General features: G+C 42.1%; 1 protein-coding gene and 1 pseudogene across 1 annotated transcript in view; both read right to left on the reverse strand.

Moving 5' to 3' along the window:
* Nucleotides 1–296: 296 nt before the first annotated feature.
* On the reverse strand, nt 297–1,023 carry LOC118402669 (peroxisomal 2,4-dienoyl-CoA reductase [(3E)-enoyl-CoA-producing]-like; annotated as a pseudogene).
* A 13,208-nt stretch (nt 1,024–14,231) lies between these two features.
* LOC127911474 (zona pellucida sperm-binding protein 4-like) overlaps nt 14,232–17,947 on the reverse strand; it is a 6,311-nt gene continuing 2,595 nt past the window's right edge. The window contains exon 9 of the mRNA XM_052478440.1: nt 14,232–14,354. Coding sequence (XP_052334400.1) covers nt 14,232–14,354 — 123 coding nt within the window. The remainder of the gene's footprint in view (nt 14,355–17,947) is intronic.

Raw genomic sequence — 17,947 nt, forward strand, 5'->3', positions numbered from 1 at the left:
AGTGTCATTATTAAAAGGTTTATTAGGAAAGTTCTGGACATTGCATGTGTAAATTGTAAGTGCTTTACAATTCAATTTTAACAACTAGACTACATGATGGAACAACTACAGAGTTCATCAACATATTGATTCTTAATCCAAAGTAGTTGAATAATTAGAATCTAAAACTAGTGTGGATTAACGCAAATTAACCCAACACTTAGAACATGATTTGGACCTTACCCATATCCGGTTTCAACATGTGGATGTGAAGTCTTAGGTCAATATTTTCTTGCTAATATTTGAGTGTTTACCTCCTATTTTCCTTGACAGTATCCACAAAACAACTTCACAACGTCCTCCTCTCCTAGATCTACATCTCCACCTCCTCTTCTGTCCGACACACCTGTGATGGGGGGGAGGGGCCGTGTCAAGAGTTTAGCAGATTGAGAGGAAGCTATTCCGAGCAGCATGGATATGTCATTGGCCGAAGTGAGCCAACTCCCACCGTCCTCCACCATGATGTGGCCCGTCAACAAGAGGAGGCGCGGCTGTTCAGGAACAGCTGCGGTGGGATGGATGAGAAGGCATCCATGCTCTCTGCTCTGTTGCCACCTGAGGACAAGAGAGATGGGGGTGAGAAACAGAATTTGGGGCAAAGAGAAATGAGACTGAGGACTTCATTTAGTTTACCTCTCCTCAGGCTCTGTTCTTGATAACTTTGACCTCACTAGCATATAAATAACACAGAATTACCCAGACCTACTTAATCAAGTGTATACTAAAACCTACTTAACTAAAAGTTAGAGAAGAGTGGCAAGATTAATCACAAAAAAAGTATGTGTGGCCATGTGTGATTTTGGCATACGACTTAATAAATCAAACGTGTGTATCAAATCCCAGCTACGCAGCCACAGATCCTTACCCAGCCTACAGAAGCCCTCTGTGCCCGAAATAGGACCTGGTGCCAGTGTGTTAACCCTTACCCCACTTGGTCCCCACTCAACGGCCAGGTGCTTGGTCATGGCATCTGGGAGAGAGAGATGTGGACAGGAAAAGGGGAGTGGGGTGAAGAAAGAGATGGAAAGTAATCAGTGGGCTTCCTAGGTTATGTCTGAGAAAATGTGATGAAACTAAAAGACTATGTGAACCCTTTGGAAATACCTGGATTTCTGCATAAATTGGTCATAAAATGTGATCTGATCTTCATCTAGGTCACAACAATAGAGAAACACAGTATGCTTAAACTAATAACACACAAACAATTCTACATTTTCATGTCTTTATTGAACACACATTTACATCATTTACATTTAAGTCATTTAGCAGACGCTCTTATCCAGAGCGACTTACAAATTGGTGCATACACCTTATGACAACCAGTGGAACAGCCACTTGCATCTAAATCTTGTTGGGGGGAGAAGGATTACCTACCCTTACTTACCCTATCCTAGGTATTCCTTGAAGAGGTGGGGTTTCAGGTGTCTCCGGAAGGTGGTGATTGACTCCGCTGTCCTGGCGTCGTGAGGGAGTTTGTTCCACCATTGGGGGCCAGAGCAGCAAACAGTTTTGACTGGGCTGAGCGGGAACTGTACTTCCTCAGTGGTAGGGAGGCGAGCAGGCCAGAGGTGGATGAACGCAGTGCCCTTGTTTGGGTGTAGGGCCTGATCAGAGCCTGGAGGTACTGAGGTGCCGTTCCCCTCACAGCTCCGTGGCGAGCACCATGGTCTTGTAGCGGATGCGAGCTTCAACTGGAAGCCAGTGGAGAGAGCGGAGGAGCGGGGTGACGTGAGAGAACTTGGGAAGGTTGAACACCAGACGGGCTGCGGCGTTCTGGATGAGTTGTAGGGGTTTAATGGCACAGGCAGGGAGCCCAGCCAACAGCGAGTTGCAGTAATCAAGACGGGAGATGACAAGTGCCTGGATTAGGACCTGCGCCGCTTCCTGTGTGAGGCAGGGTCGTACTCTGCGGATGTTGTAGAGCATGAACCTACAGGAACGGGACACCGCCTTGATGTTAGTTGAGAACGTCAGGGTGTTGTCCAGGATCACGCCAAGGTTCTTAGCGCTCTGGGAGGAGGACACAATGGAGTTGTCAACCGTGATGGCGAGATCATGGAACGGGCAGTCCTTCCCCGGGAGGAAGAGGAGCTCCGTCTTGCTGAGGTTCAGCTTGAGGTGGTGATCCGTCATCCACACTGATATGTCTGCCAGACATGCAGAGATGCGATTCGCCACCTGGTCATCAGAAGGGGGAAAGGAGAAGATTAATTGTGTGTCGTCTGCATAGCAATGATAGGAGAGACCATGTGAGGTTATGACAGAGCCAAGTGACTTGGTGTATAGCGAGAATAAGAGAGGGCCTAGAACAGAGCCCTGGGGGACACCAGTGGTGAGAGCACCGTGTAAACATTCACAGTGTAGGGTGGGAAAAGTATGTGAACCCTTGGATTTAATAACTGGCAGAAATAACCTCAGCCAAATGTTTTCTGTAGTTGCGGAGCAGACCTGCACAGCGGTCTGGAGGAATTTTAGACCATTCCTATTTGCAACACTGTTTCAGGTCAGTAATATTCTTGGGATGTCCGGTGTGAACTGCTCTCTTGAGGTCATGCCACAACATCTCAATTGGGTTGAGGTCAGGACTCTGAATGGGCCTATTTTCTTCTGTTGAAGCCATTCTGTTGTTGATTTATTTCTGTGTTTTGGGTCGTTGTCCGGGTGCATCATTCAACTTCTGTTGAGCTTCAGTTGATTGAAAAATCTCAGTGCATACTGAGTGTGCTGTACCTTGAATCACTTCTCATAGACCACCTTGCAGCTGTTAAACATTCCCATGATGTAAATCTCCAGGGCTGTCTTGAAGCCATTGAAGGAGGACGTTTCCTACAGCATCTATACAATTGAGTGCTAGACACTTACTTACATATTTCAAACAACCAACGTTAACACTTTTCTATTAGAAATATGGTATTAAAATGAACATGTAAATTCAGATCAAGAAAGACAACTAAATGTGTGGTGCGTGTGTGTGCATGTATGTCTGTGCACACGTGTGTGTTCTACATACTATTAAGGAGAACATCCATCCTTCCCAGTGCTTCAGCATCTCGTCCACTGCAGCGGAGATGGTCTGCGGCTGTCGCACGTCAATGGTCAGAGTGATGGTTGCTGATAATGGACCTCTGTACGCCAATGTAGATATTCCATTAGAAATCAGCCATTTCCAGCTACAATAGTCATTTACAACATTAACAATGTCTACAATGTTTTTTATTTAATGTTTTACTATCCCTCAAATATGCATATTGCATAAGATACCTTAGATAAATGAGGTTGTTCCCTCCAGAATCCCTTCCCTAGGTGTAAACTTGATTATGTTCGCCCGAGATAGAGCTCAACTGAGGTTCAGTTTAACATGGTAGGATTTTGCTCTAGTCTAGGAAAGGTAGATGTAGCCTTCCAACAGACCAGCATAAGGGTCCAAAATGTTCTTTATAATTTATTACTCTGACCTTTCAGCACACTGGTCATGTGATTGTACTAACATTAATTTATGATTACTAGGACTATGCCTAATTCACATACTCTAGGCTCTACATGCTTTTTCAGCTGGAACGTGAAAGGAATTAATGTAGCCGAGTGTATGCTGGTCTTAAGTCCGGACATTGTTTTTCTCCAAGAGACCCATCTCCGGTCCAGCCACCATGATAAACTAAAGAGAGGATGGGTAGAGCAATCCCACTGCTAAACAGTACTCCTTTTTTTTCTCCAGTCCACCACTCATACTCTAGGGTTGACTTTTTTCTTCTGGACAATAGAATTCTTCCTTTTGTAAGTAACTAATAGCTAATATCACAGCATCATTATCTCAGACCATAGCCCTGTCCAGCTAGATATCCGCTTTCCGGACAGTAGTACTGTGTCAACGCGCGTGGTGACTTGACCCTCTAATACTATGCTGCAGTGCCTTCAAAAAATACATATCAACTCACATTGATGTCTTTTTTCAGATCAACTGCACCCCTGGCACTCTACTGTGTGGGAGTCGTTAAAAGCATATCTAAGGGGACAAATTATTTAATACACAGCGTATGAGAATAAACAGCACACCAAATGCTTATCGGAGCTATCGCAACTCATTCCAGATGTGGACAACAGATATGCCTCTTTTCCAACTCCAAACAGAGACTGCTACACCAATCGGAATTTGACTATCTTTCCACCAAACAAATGGGGCAGCTTCTGTTTAAGTCAAGGCAAAGATTCTATGAACACAGAAAGCTGGCAAGTTATCTCACCAGCTTCGACAATCCGCTGCTAGCAGCACCATACCTGAAATCTGTGTTGCAGCTGATTTAACCAATCCCAAAGAAATCAATTTAATCAATTCTATTCTGCTCTTTACTCATCAGAGGCGCTTCCTGACACATCTCTTATGCATGCATTTCTAGACAATTTGGACATCCCCTGCCTCAATTCAGATGAACAAACCCACATGGATGCCTCAATAAGTGATGATGAAGCTACATTGGCAGAGGTTGTCATGTCTCTTGATGCTGAAAAGGCTTTTGACCGGGTTGAGTGGGAATATCTATTTACAGCACTAGAGAGCTTTGGGTTTGGCCCGTCATTCCTTTCCTGCATTAAGACGGTGTACTCGTGCCTAGTGGTTTCTGTTCACACCAACAATGTTACCTCCCTCTTCACGGGGGGGCCACGCAGGGTTGCTGTGTATCCCCTTTCCTATTTGATATGGCTATTGAGCCTCTTACTGTCACCCTGTGGGCTGAGGAGAGGATTAAGGGGAAACATAACTCACAAGTTGTCCTTGTATACAGACAATTTTATTTGATACATCTCTAACCCTGTGGAGTCTATACCCTATCTCTTGTACATGCTACAAGGTTTTAGGACATTCTCTGGTTATACGTCCTCCCCATTAATTAGTTAGCAGAAGGAATTGGGTATGCCAATTTCCCATTTTAAGGTGGAGCATCAGGTCTTTACTTATTTCGAGATAAAGGTTACACGCTCATTTAAGGCTCTGTTTAAACAACTTCAAAACACTGGTGGTTGTCTCTTCCCATTTCAGGTCACATTAATTCTGTTAAGATGACTATACTACCTAGGTTTTTGTACTTTGCCAAAATTGATGTTCAAACAAATGGACAGCTACATTTCCAACTTCATTTGGAATAATTCAAATCCACAAATGAGAAATGTATATCTATAGAGACACCTTCCCAATTTTTTACACTGCTACTGGTCAGCAAATGTATATCTAAATGTGTTTATTGGGTTTCTACATTTGAAAACAAAGATGGCCCAACTTGGGCCATCATAGTTACTGTCAAGCCTTCCAACTTCTCCGGACTCACTCCTGTTCACCCCAATGCCCATGTACCTTGGCACCCATGTGTTGAACCCCATTGTTAAGAACTCCCTTAAGAACTCCCCATTTAACATCGAATCATCTCTTCCCAGCATAGGCATAGGAACGGTCTGAATATATACCCACAAGTGTTTGAGATGCCACCAGTGTCCAGTGACTGTGGGACACATGTTTTAGTCACTTCAATCTTTGAGTGGCCTCTGGGACCCCATTTTTGAGGCATTCTCACTTATGTGTAATACAACTGTTAGCCCCAACCCTGTCACTGCCATTTTTGGAATACTTCCCCTAGACCAGAATGCTACCACGCATCAGTGCTAGCTCTCTGCTAGCCTCCATGCCTTGTTCTCTTTCGCTGGAAGTCTGCAAAGCCGCCCTCCTTTATGCAGTGGATTAAGGAGGTGATGTCATCTCTGCCTCTGAAGAAGGTTAGGTACACTGTGCGTGGGTCCCGTCAAAAGTTGGACTTAACCTGGTCCCAATGCCTTGTATACTGTTGTTTAGGGCAGCTCTCATTGTTTTATTTACTGCAGAGCCCCTAGTCCTGCTCAACATGCCTCAGATAGCCCCCTTGTCCCACCCCACCACACATGCAGAGACCACAACTAGCTTAACTGGCTCCTCCAGAGATGGAACCTCTCTAATAGTCACTCAATGCCTAGGTTTACCCCCACTGTACTCACACCCTACCATACCCTTGTCTGTACACTATGCCCTGAGTCTATCCTACCACACCCGTAAATCTGCTCCCTCCCAAAGCACTAGACGACCACTTCTCAACCTTTAGCCGTACCCTCATCCTACTCCTCTGTTTCTCTGGTGATGTAGAGCTTAACCCAGGCCCTGTGTGTCCCCAGGCGCTCTCATTTGATGTCTTCTGCAACCGTAAAAGCCTTGGGTTCATGCATGTTAACATCAGAAGCCTCCTCACTAAGTTTGCTTTATTCACTGCTTTAGCACACTCCCCCAACCCTGATGTCCTAGCTGTGTCTGAATCATGGCTTAGGAAGGCCTCAATTACAACATTTTCCGTCAAAACAGAACTGCTAAAGGTGGCGGAATTGCAATCTACTGTAGAGATTAGTATGACAGAACACTCCAGGTCTATGCCCAAACAGTTTGAGCTTCTAATTTTAAAGATCCATCTCTCCAGAAATAAGTCCCTCACTGTTGCCCGCTTGTTATAGACCCCACTTAGTTCCCAGCTGTGCCCTGGACACCATATGTGAATTGATTGCCCCCCTCTATTGTCAGTCTTCGTATTGCTAGGTGACCTAAATTGGGATATGCTTAACAGCCCGGTCATCCTACAATCTAAGATAGATGCCCTCAATCTCACACAAATTATCAAAGAACCTACCAGGTACAACCCCAAATCCGTAAACATGGGCACCCTCATAGATGTCATCCTGACCAACTTGCCCTCTAAATACACCTCTGCTGTTTTCAATCAGGATCTCGGCAATCACTTCCTCATTGCCTTATGGGTCCGCGGTCAAACGACCACCCTCATCACTGTCAAACGCTCCCTAAAACACTTCTGCGAGCAGGCCTTTCTAATCGACCTGGCCGGGGTATCCTGGAAGGATATTGACCTCATCGCGTCCGTAGCGGATGCTTGGTTGTTCTTTAAAAGTGCTTTCCTCACCATCTTAAATAAGAATGGCCCTTTCAAAAAATGTTGAATTAAGAACAGATATAGCCCTTGATTCACTCCAGACTTGACTGCCCTTGACCAGCACAAAGACACCCTCTGGCGTACTGCACTAGCATCGAATAGTCCCCGCAATATGCAACTTTTCAGGGAAGTCAGGAAACAATACAGTTAGGAAAGCAAAGGCTCGCTTTTTCAAACAGAAATTTGAATCCTGCAGCACTAACTCCACAAAGTGTTGGGACACTGTAAAGTCCATGGAGAATATGAGCACCTCCTCTCAGCTGCCCACTGCACTGAGACTAGGAAACACTGTCACCACTGATAAATCCACGATAACTGAGAATTTATATAAGCATTTTTCTACGGCTGGCCATGCTTTCCAACTGGCTACCCCAACCCCGGCCAACAGCTCTGCACCCAACTCTGAGCTGCGCTGCCGGGGTTGGTGGTAGATGGATCCTGTTGCCCAAAGTCCTTTGAAGAATGTGAACAAACAGTTCACCAACGTTGTTGGCTGATCCCACGGGATACTCTGTCTGTTCCTTCAACCCTCAGGTTTGTATCTGCTGTTGCTAACTCATACAGATAGGAGGAATCACTTCTGTAGTGAATAAGAGTTCAAAGTTCATACTTGCAGCCAAAGCTCACACTGATGTTGGCTTCAAGTAGTTATTATCTGAATCATTCTGACATAGGACCGTCCTCCTCACGTCCTCGGAACAGGAGGTTTTCTTGTCTGTCAAGGGGTTATACTAAGGGAGAGTAGGGCGTTTTTGAAAAGTTTTATAGCCCATGTCCCTTCGGGGCGGGCCTGTTGTCACGAGACCTTGGCAGAGTCTCTATGTCAACCAGATGCCATATTCATTAAGTGAGAGGATGAGAGTTCAATTCTCAGATGACAACTTCATATTCATTAATGATGACGATTTTGCTGCAGGTGACCTTTGATCCAGTTCTATGCAAACCCACATTTTTACATCAGCTGTCCGAGTGGCTGGTCTCAAATGATCCTCCAAATCCGGATGTGGAGGTCCTGGTGGTTACAGTTGGTCTCCATGGCCTTGGAACTGACAAATCTCTAAAACGATGTTGGAGAAAATGTATGGTTGAAAAATGTATATTCAATTCTCTGGCAACAGCTCTGTAAAATATTTCTGCAGTCAGATTTCACACAACTGGGAATACAGATATGCATCTGTTGGTCACAAACCTTTAAAAAATGGGCCCACAAAACCTCAGGATCTATAGACTGTATATTTGTGCATTCAAATAAATCGATTAAAATGACCTGTGTTCATTGTCCATTTACATCAATACCACAATATTAAAGTCATCAATTCACTCTGTTCTGAAATTGACATCAGCAAACAACTTGGTTATCAAAGCCACAACCCTGGGTTGTGAGGCCAGTTGAACCAGCAATACAAAATAGGGTTTAATCATTTATTTACTAAATACCTAACTAATCTGGCACAGATTTACATTCATACACATAATTAAATCATCCCCTCAAAACTTGAGACATCTGTACATTGTGTTAAAGGAAAAACTGCCCATTTTAGAGTGGCCTTATATTGTCCCCAGCACAAGACACCTGTGTAATGACCAAAAGTTTAATCCGGGTCTTGATATGTCACACCTGTCAGGTGGATGAATTATCTTGGCAAAAGAAAATGCTCACTAACAGGGATGAAAACTAATTTGTGCACAGCATTTTAAAAATAAGCTTTTTGTGCCTATTTAACATTTCTGGGATCTTTTATTTCAGCTCTAAAACATGGGACCAAGACTTTACATGTTGCGTTTATATTTTTATTCAGTGAATTTACAATGTTACTTATTTTATTATTATGACACCTTTGACATGACAGTAAAATGAGATTTGACTGAATTTGATTTGTAGTCATGAGTGGATCCAGGTGACCTGGACTGCCCTCCTTATCTGATATATTTTGCACACTCAATAGATTGCAGTAATTTTCAAATTTCCTTGATTAATGAATAAGAGTTCAAAGTTCATACCATTTGCAAATAAAGCAATCACCACTGGCTGATGTTGAAAAAGCTTCCCTCCAACTGTCAGCTGTATTGTCTGGGGTCATTCTGAAGGGCGTTTGAGCTGCATGAGGAAAACAATAGGTGGTGAAACGGTAGAATCGCTGCGCCCAGTGAAGCAGGTGATGGGCAAAAAAGTTTTATAGGAGTCCGACAACTCTGGAGAGACTGATATGAATGGACCCAGTCTCCCGATTGCTCATTGCTAACTGGTTAATATTAATATTGTTATCAGAGAAAAGCTCAATCTCTCCAAAAACTCTTTCCATTCAGTGGTCAGATTTTAGTTAAAGAGATCATTTTGTCTCTTCTCATTTTAGTCAACTGAAATGAAAAATTAGCTATAGTTTTTTCTGTATCTATTTAGTCAGTTATAGTCTCTGTAGAAATTGTAGAAATTCCCTCTTCCTCACAAACCATTAGCAATGCATAAACAAGCCCAAACAAGCATGATAGGGTTAAAGCAATGCTAAAGCATGCCCTAGATTCCTTAGTAAACATTCTTAGTATGTACTTGGTTTAATCATGTCTTGTGGGAGAAATCTGAGAAGATTAGAGGTAATTTTGCCACTATCGTGGATTTTGGATCTATCACGCAACCATAGGTAACCTATCTCATTATAATGCATATTCTCTTTCCAGACTCAGACAGTCACATTAGTTATGTTTCATTATTATTATATTTTATGTTTCATTAGTTCACTGAATAACAGAGTCTTGGACTCGAGTCACATGACTTGTACTCGCGTTTGACTCGAGTCACAAATTTGATGACTTGAGACTTGACTTGATAGAAAATAATAACTTGAGACTAAACTTGGACATGGACCTCAAGACTTGGAACTCGACTTCGACTTGAGACTGATGACTTGAATTCATCTTGCCAATGTTCTGTAATGTCACTCATTTTGTAGCACAGAGCCTACGTGGCTTACTTTACGCGCAGCCAGAGACAATAGCCACAGCATCGCCCTTGCAAAAAAACATGCATCGGATTGGCTAGTGAAAAGCACATTTGGAACTTGTGGTGGATGAATCAGAATGAGTTGGGTAACATGGATAAATTAAGATGTTTTATTTGCATAATATGCTTATGTGAGATACTGGTCATTAGAATGTATCCTTTTGGACTATAGTGTTGGCAGTGGCACTTTTCCCTAAACTGGGACTCAGTCACTTGCAGAATATCAGAAAGGGAAGAGGACAGAATGGAACATTGTCTTCATATGTGAATGTGTCTTTACCTATTCTTAAACCATGTGAAGGGATGGCGTGATTAATGGGGAACCAATTACTTGTCTCCACAATGTATGTGCACCAGTCACTCCCTCCTTTGCCCATTGGGGGGAGGTGTATGGCAGTGTCTGGAAACATTGTATGTCCTCTCTGATCTTACACTTATCCTGGGATAGTGTATGACCGAGAGGCTCACTCCCCTCAGTGAGCTTGTCCAGGAGTGGGGTCAAGAGGGAGTTTATTTGAGATGGGAGTATCTAGAGTTGACAATTGATATATGCCATTGGATGAGTGTTTTTGTACTATGAAGTACCAGGAACGAGATTAGAACCTTGTCATATGGACCAAGCTGAACGATAATGTATAGTGAATGTTATCTGGCTAAGGGATACTCCTTTCTCGAGAAAGTATTTATTTGTGAACAGTTCCTAAGATCTATGGTTTGTCATGTAAGTTGAGAGGGGTGTATCTTGGCTATAAAAGATCTTTGTAATTTTCTGTAGTCACTCTCAGCGGTTCATTAGAAATAGTGAATTGTTGAAAGTCAAATGCTTATTGCAAAGCTTGTCTCTCTCTCCTCATTTGGTAATACAGAAATTAATCCACCACAAACTCTGATCGAACCAGCAAACTGTCAATCAACACAGGTCAGGTGGTGAGTTAGCGAACAGATTGCTGTTGTTGTAAAGCTATAGGATTGGGTGCAGCGCAAATGCCAAATTATAGGAAGAGAGGATTGCCATAATAAATACTAAATATGCAGCTCCAAAGATTGTTTGGTGATCAAGAATATTAACTGTTTACTTTGCAAGCTCATCAGCAAAGGAGCAACAATTACTAAACACGGCTGCTAGAATCTCAACTAGAACCCCAAAAAATGATATTACTCCAGTGCTAGCCTCTACACTGGCTTCCTGTTCAACTCTAGGGCTGATTTCAAGGTTTTACTGCTAACCTACAAAGCATTACATGAATTGCTCCTATCTATCTTTCCGATTTGGTACTGCCGTGCTGTCCTCAGAAAATAGCATGGTTTGCTATCTCCGTAAATCCTTTTTGAAATCTGACACTGTGGCTGGATTAACAAAAGACTTTGCTGTGACTCTTATGTGGATGATGTTACAAATATTTGTTGGTCTGATGTGATTAATGAGGAGCATCCAGACGCTGCACTTGATGAATTTATGAAATTGCTTCCTCCAATTATTGATAAACATGCACCTGTCACAAGACGCATGCCTCCTCATTGTCCCTAGAATGTCTAAGCAAACAGCTGGAGGCAGGGTTTTCTCCAAAAGAGCTCCATGGTTTTCATCAAGCTATCAGCTTAAGAGGAAGCTTCTTACTGTAACCAGTGTCTGTAATCTGGTTCAGGTTATTAATCAACCTACTTGTGTAACGTCAGGAGAGTGATGGGTGTGGAGTCAGGTGCAGAGAGCAGAAGTTTCACGGGAAAAAACGCCACAGTAAACAGAATATCCACAGTAAACAGAATATCCACAGTAAACAGAATATCCACAGTAAACAGAAACAGGTACAAAAATGGGTGAAGCCAAAACACAGGTGCAACACAACCCAAAGACCACTGTTACATAAACCGGACAGCGAAAATCCAAAATGAACAATACACCTCCAACGTACAATGACAACAAGCCCGCACAAACACAAGCAGGCTAAACAAACTTAAATAATAACCACCCCAAAACCCCAACAAGGAACAGGTGAAAACAATTAGACGAAAACAAACAAAAAGGAAAAAGAGATCAGTGGCAGCGAGTAGACCGGCGACGACGACGGCCGAGCGCCACCCAAATAGGAAGGGGAGCCACCTTCGGTGACAACCAGGGCGTTTACAAACTCTACAGGAACAAGATCATCCGTATTGATCCGATTTTTATTAATAGAACTTTGTTCTAAAACTATATATGTACCCATTGGATGCAGTGATCACAATATAGTGGCTATATCAGGAAAGCCAACGTTCCAACAGCTGGGCCCGAAAATAACGTATAAGAGATCATTCAAAATATTTTGCTGTGACTCTTATGTGGATGATGTTACAAATATTTGTTGGTCGGATGTGATTAGTGAGGAGCATCCAGACGCTGCACTTGATGAATTAATGAAATTGCTTATTCCAATTATTGATAAACATGCACCTGTTAAAACCTCTTTGGGCTATATTTTGATGTCTGGATGAAAAGCGTGCCCAAAGTAAACTGCCTGTTACTCAGGCCCAGAAGCTAGGATATACATATAATTGGTAGATTTGGATAGAAAACACTCTGAAGTTTCTAAAACTGTTAAAATGTCTGTGAGTATAACAGAACTTATTTGGCAAGCGAAACCCCGAGGACAAACCATCTAGGAATTTCTTTTTTTGAGGTCACTCTCTTTTCAATGGGTTTTCTATGGGGATCTAGATTTCTAAGGCACTTGCTTGCAGTTCCTATCGCTTCCACTGGATGTCAACAGTCTTTAGAAATTGGTTGATGCTTCTCCTTTGAGAAATGAAGAAGTAGGGCAGTTCAGAAGGAGGGTCGAGTGAAGTGTCCTCTTATAGTTGGGGCGCATGACCTGAAAGCTCCCTCCACTTTGTTTTTATCCGCTGTTCAACACAGTTTATTCCGTCTTTATCGATTATTTACGTTTAAATATACTTATAGTTGGATTAGGCAAGTTGTTTGAAATGTCTGGATCAAGTTTACAGGTAACTTATTAGATACTTTGTAGTCATGTTGCGCGAGTTGGAACCTGTGTATTTTCAGAATCAAATGCGCCAAATAAATGGACATTTTGGGGATATAACAACAGAATTAATCGAACAAAATGACCATTTGTGATGTTTAATGGAATGCAAACAGAAGAAGATCTTCCAAAGGTAAGGAATGATATGTTATTTCTGACTTTTGTGTCGTGCCTATCGGATTGAATTATGATTTTCATGTGTATGTTTGATGGGGTGCTGTCCTCAGATAATAGCATGGTTTTCTATCGCCGTAAATCATTTTTGAAATCGGACTCTGTGGCTGAATTAACAAGAAGTTCATCTTTAAACCGATGTATAACACTTGTATTATATATTAATTATTATTTTGAGTACTTCTGTTTTTGAATTTGGCACGCTGCTATTTCACTGGGTCAAATCAATCCCACTAGCTAACGTTAGCCACCTAGCTGACGTTAGCCACCTAGCTGACGTTAGCCACCTAGCTGACGTTAGCCACCTAGCTGGAATTCGGAACATATCATATGTATTGCAAATTCATAACATATTGTACGGACTGCTTTAAAATACAAATAAACTATATTTTTGATGTAAATGGCATGTTACAGAAGGGTCCTGACATTTTTGGGCAATTTTACTTGTTTTTGAAAAATGTACCCCAACCAGCGATTCACTTCCTCATCATCGTTTTGCAATACTGGGGCTCAGAAAAAAACATGAACAAATGCTCTCAATATAGTGATGCTGGTCTTTAGATGTTGTACACATGAAATTGTGTCATTCCAAATGTATCCGCATCGTTTTATTCCATTTTGTGTGAATCAAGCTGTTTCCCCTATACAGCTGTTCCATTCTCTGTGTAGCCTGCTGCAAGAATGGACGGAGAGGTATCCCTCGACTAGCAACAAAATGTAATATAACGTTGTGGATAAAGTTCAGAATGATACAATTCTACCCCACCTGCCTTGAATGACCGGTCGCCACTGTAGCTAACAAACATACTGTGCAGATAATGTTCAAATTCATTGTTTTACACAATATTTTATCATAGCACTGGCTGACCACAGGCTTACCAACTCCCTTACCAAAATGGCTGACCTTTTATACTGTCATATGAAGGTTCATGTCAATTCTAGTATTCTTATTCCTAATTATATGGTACATAGTACAAGTAGCTGTACTCACCGCTCCAGGGACTTGTTCTTAACAAGCCAGTTGCTCATGTCCTCCACGGTGGTGTGGTGAGGGACATGAATCAGGAGGCCTTGTCTCTGGAGCACCAAAAACTGCTTCATCAGCATCTTCTGCAAGACAAATCATGTTGTCAAAAAGACAACCTAGGGTTTGCTTTAGCCGGTCTGAATTGACAGGTGGGCGGGGTTTGTACTAGGGATCTGCCAGCAGCATACCACCATGCATCCCACTGCTGGCTTGCATCTGAAGCTAAGCAGGGTTGGTCCTGGATTGGAGACCAGATGCTGCTGGAAGTGGTGTTGGAGGGCCAGTAGAAGGGACTCTTTCCAATTCCCCAGTGTAGTGATTGTGGACATTACCCTGTGTAGGGTGCCGGATTTCTGGTCACTAAAGATCCCATGGCACTTATTGTAAGAGTAGGGGTATGAACTACAGTGTCATAACTGACCCTCAATCCAATTATACAATACTGGGTTGTCAGTAAAAAATAATTGTCTGTAAGGTGATATACAGCGCATGGAAAGTATTTAGACCCCTCGACTTTTTACACTTGTTGTTACATTACAGCCTTATTCTAAAATGGATTAAATTACATATTTGCCTCATAAATCTACACACGATACCCCATAATGACAAAGCAAAAACAGTTTTTCAGACAAGTTTGCAAATGTATTAAATGTAAAAAACAGCAATAGCTTATTTACATAAGTATTCAGACCCTTTGCTATGAGACTCAAAATTGAGCTCAGGTGCATCCTGTTTCCATTGATCATCCTTGAGATGAGTCCATCTGTTATAAATTCAAATTATTGTACATGATTTGGAAAGGCACATACCTGTCTATATAAGGTCCCACAGTTGACAGTTCATGTCAGAGCAAAAACCAAGCCATGAGGTGGAATGAATTGTCCGTAGAAGACAGTGGCCTCCATCATTCTTAAATGGAAGAATTGTGGAACTACCAAGACTATTTCTAGAGCTGGCCACCCAGCCAAACTGAGCAATCGGGGGAGAAGGGCCTTGGTCAGGGAGGTGACCAAGAACCCGATGGTCAATATGAAGGAACTCCAGAGTTCCTCTGTTGAGACGGGAGAACCTTCCAGAAGGACAGCCATCTCTACAGCACTCCACCAATCAGGCATTTATGGTAGTGCGCTAGACGGAAGCCACTCCTCAGTAAAAGGCACATGACAGCCTGCTTGGATTTTTCTAAAAGGCACCAAAAGGTTTCTCTGATCATGAGAAACAAGATTCTCTAGTCTGATGAAACCAAGACAGAACTCTTTGGCCTGAATGCCAAGCGTCACATCTGGAGGAAACCTGTCACCATTCCTACGGTGATGCATGGTGGTGGCAGAGAGATCCAGAGATGGTGGCAGAAAGTAGAGGTGGTGGTGAGGTGGTGGCAGAAAGTACAGAGAGATCCTTGATGAACCTGCTCCAGAGTGCTCAGGACCTCAGACTGGGGCGAAGGTTCACCTTCCAACAGGACAATCACCCTAAGCACACAGCCAAGACAACGCAGGAGTGGCATTGGGACAAGTCTCTGAAGGTTCTTGAGTGGCCCAGCCAGAGCCCGGACTTGAACCTGACCGAACATCTCTGGAGAGACCTGAAAATAGCTGTGCAGCAACGCTCCCATCCAACCTGACAGAGCTTGAGAGGATCTGCAGAGAAGAATGGGAGAAACTAACCAAGTACAAGTGTGCCAAGCTTGTAGCGTAAAAGCCAAGAAGTCTCAAGGCTGTAATCTCTGCCAAAGGTGCTTCAACAAACTACTGAGTAAAGCGCTTGAATACTTACGTAAATGTGATCTTTCTGTTTTATATTTTATACATTTGCAAAAAGGTCTAAAACCTGTTTTTAATTTGTCGTTTGGGGTATTGTGTGTAGATTGAAGAGGGGATTTTTTTTTTACATCCATTTTTGAATAAGGCTGGAACGTAACAAAATGTGGAATAAGTCAACGGGTCTGAATACTTTCCAAATGCACTGTATTTATTGAGTCATGAAGAGGAAGACATCAATAAACAATTCTAAGATCTGGGACTTGAATAATACCCATTATCTCGAAACCTTACATTTTGCATTTACTTAGATCTACTTAGGCTTGACATGGACAAAGACTGGGGAGTTTATCAGGATAAAAAGAAATGTGACGGATTTAAGCACAGGAAAAATCCTAGAGGAAAACCTGCTTTGCACCAGACACTGGGAGATGAATTCACCTTTCAGCAGGACAATAACCTAAAACACAAGGCCAAATCTACACTGGAGTTGCTTTCCAAGAAGACAGCGAATGATCCCGAGTGGCCAGGTTACAGTTTTGACTTAAATCTGTTTGAAAATCTATGGTCAGACTTGAAAATGGCTGTCTAGCCATGGTCCCCATCACCTCCAAGACAGACCTTTATGAATTAAAACAGAAATAATAATGGGCAAATATTGCACAGTCCAGGCTTGCAAAGCTCTTCAACTCAAAAATCAGATCAAATGTTATTTGTCACATGCGCCAAATACAACAGGTGTAGTAGATCTTACAGTGAAATGCTTACTTACAAGCCCTTAACCAGTTTTATGAGAAAAAAAAGTATTTAATAAAATTAACTGAAGTAAAAAATAAATAGATAAAAACAAAAAATATCAAAGAGCAACAATAAAATAACAGTATCAGGCTATATACAGGGGGTACCGGTACAGAGTCTATGTGTGGGGCTACAGAGTCAATGTGTGTTAGTTGAGGTAATTGAGGTAATATGTACGTGTAGGTAGAGGTAAAGTGATTATGCATGGATAATAAACTAGTATCAGCAGTGAGAGTAGCAGCAGTGTAAAAATGGGTGGGTGGGTGGGTGGGTGGGGGGGGCAATGCAAATAGTCCGGGTAGCATCTTGATTTTGCTGTTCAGGAGTCTTATGGTTTGTGGGTAGAAGCTGTTAAGTCGCATACAGTGCCAGTCACAAGTTTGGACACACCAACTCATTCCAGGTTTTCCTTTATTATTTACTATTTTCTGTAGAATAATAGTGAAGACATCAAATGAGAAATAACTCATATGGAATCAGTGGTGAAAAGTACTTAAGTTAAAATACTTTAAGTCGTTTTTGGGGGAATCTGTACATTACTATTTATATTTTTGACTACTTTTACTTCACTACATTCCTAAAGAAAATGATGTATGTTTTACTCCATCTATTTTCCCTGACACCCAAAAGTTCTAGTTACATTTTGAATGCTTACCAGTACAGGAAAGATGTCCAATTCACACACTTATCAAGATAATGTCACTGGTCATTCCTACTGCCTCTGATCTGGTGGACTCACTGAACACAAATGCTTCCTTTCTAAATGATGTCTGAGTGTTGGAGTGTGCCCATGGCTGTTTAAAAAAGTCATAAAAAGAGAGTCTGGTTTGCCAAATATGAGGAATTTGATGTGTAGCATTTACAGTGCCTTGCGAAAGTATTCGGCCCCCTTGAACTTTGCGACCTTTTGCCACATTTCAGGCTTCAAACATAAAGATATAAAACTATATTTTTTTTTTGTGAAGAATCAACAACAAGTGGAACACAATCATGAAGTGGAACGACATTTATTGGATATTTCAAACTTTTTTAACAAATCAAAAACTGAAAAATTGGGCGTGCAAAATTATTCAGCTATGTAAAATTTTTCCGTTTTTGATTTGTAATCAAAGAAAGAG

This window comes from Oncorhynchus keta, chromosome 24 (assembly GCF_023373465.1).
Source record: "Oncorhynchus keta strain PuntledgeMale-10-30-2019 chromosome 24, Oket_V2, whole genome shotgun sequence".
In the NCBI taxonomy this organism is placed as follows: domain Eukaryota; kingdom Metazoa; phylum Chordata; class Actinopteri; order Salmoniformes; family Salmonidae; genus Oncorhynchus; species Oncorhynchus keta.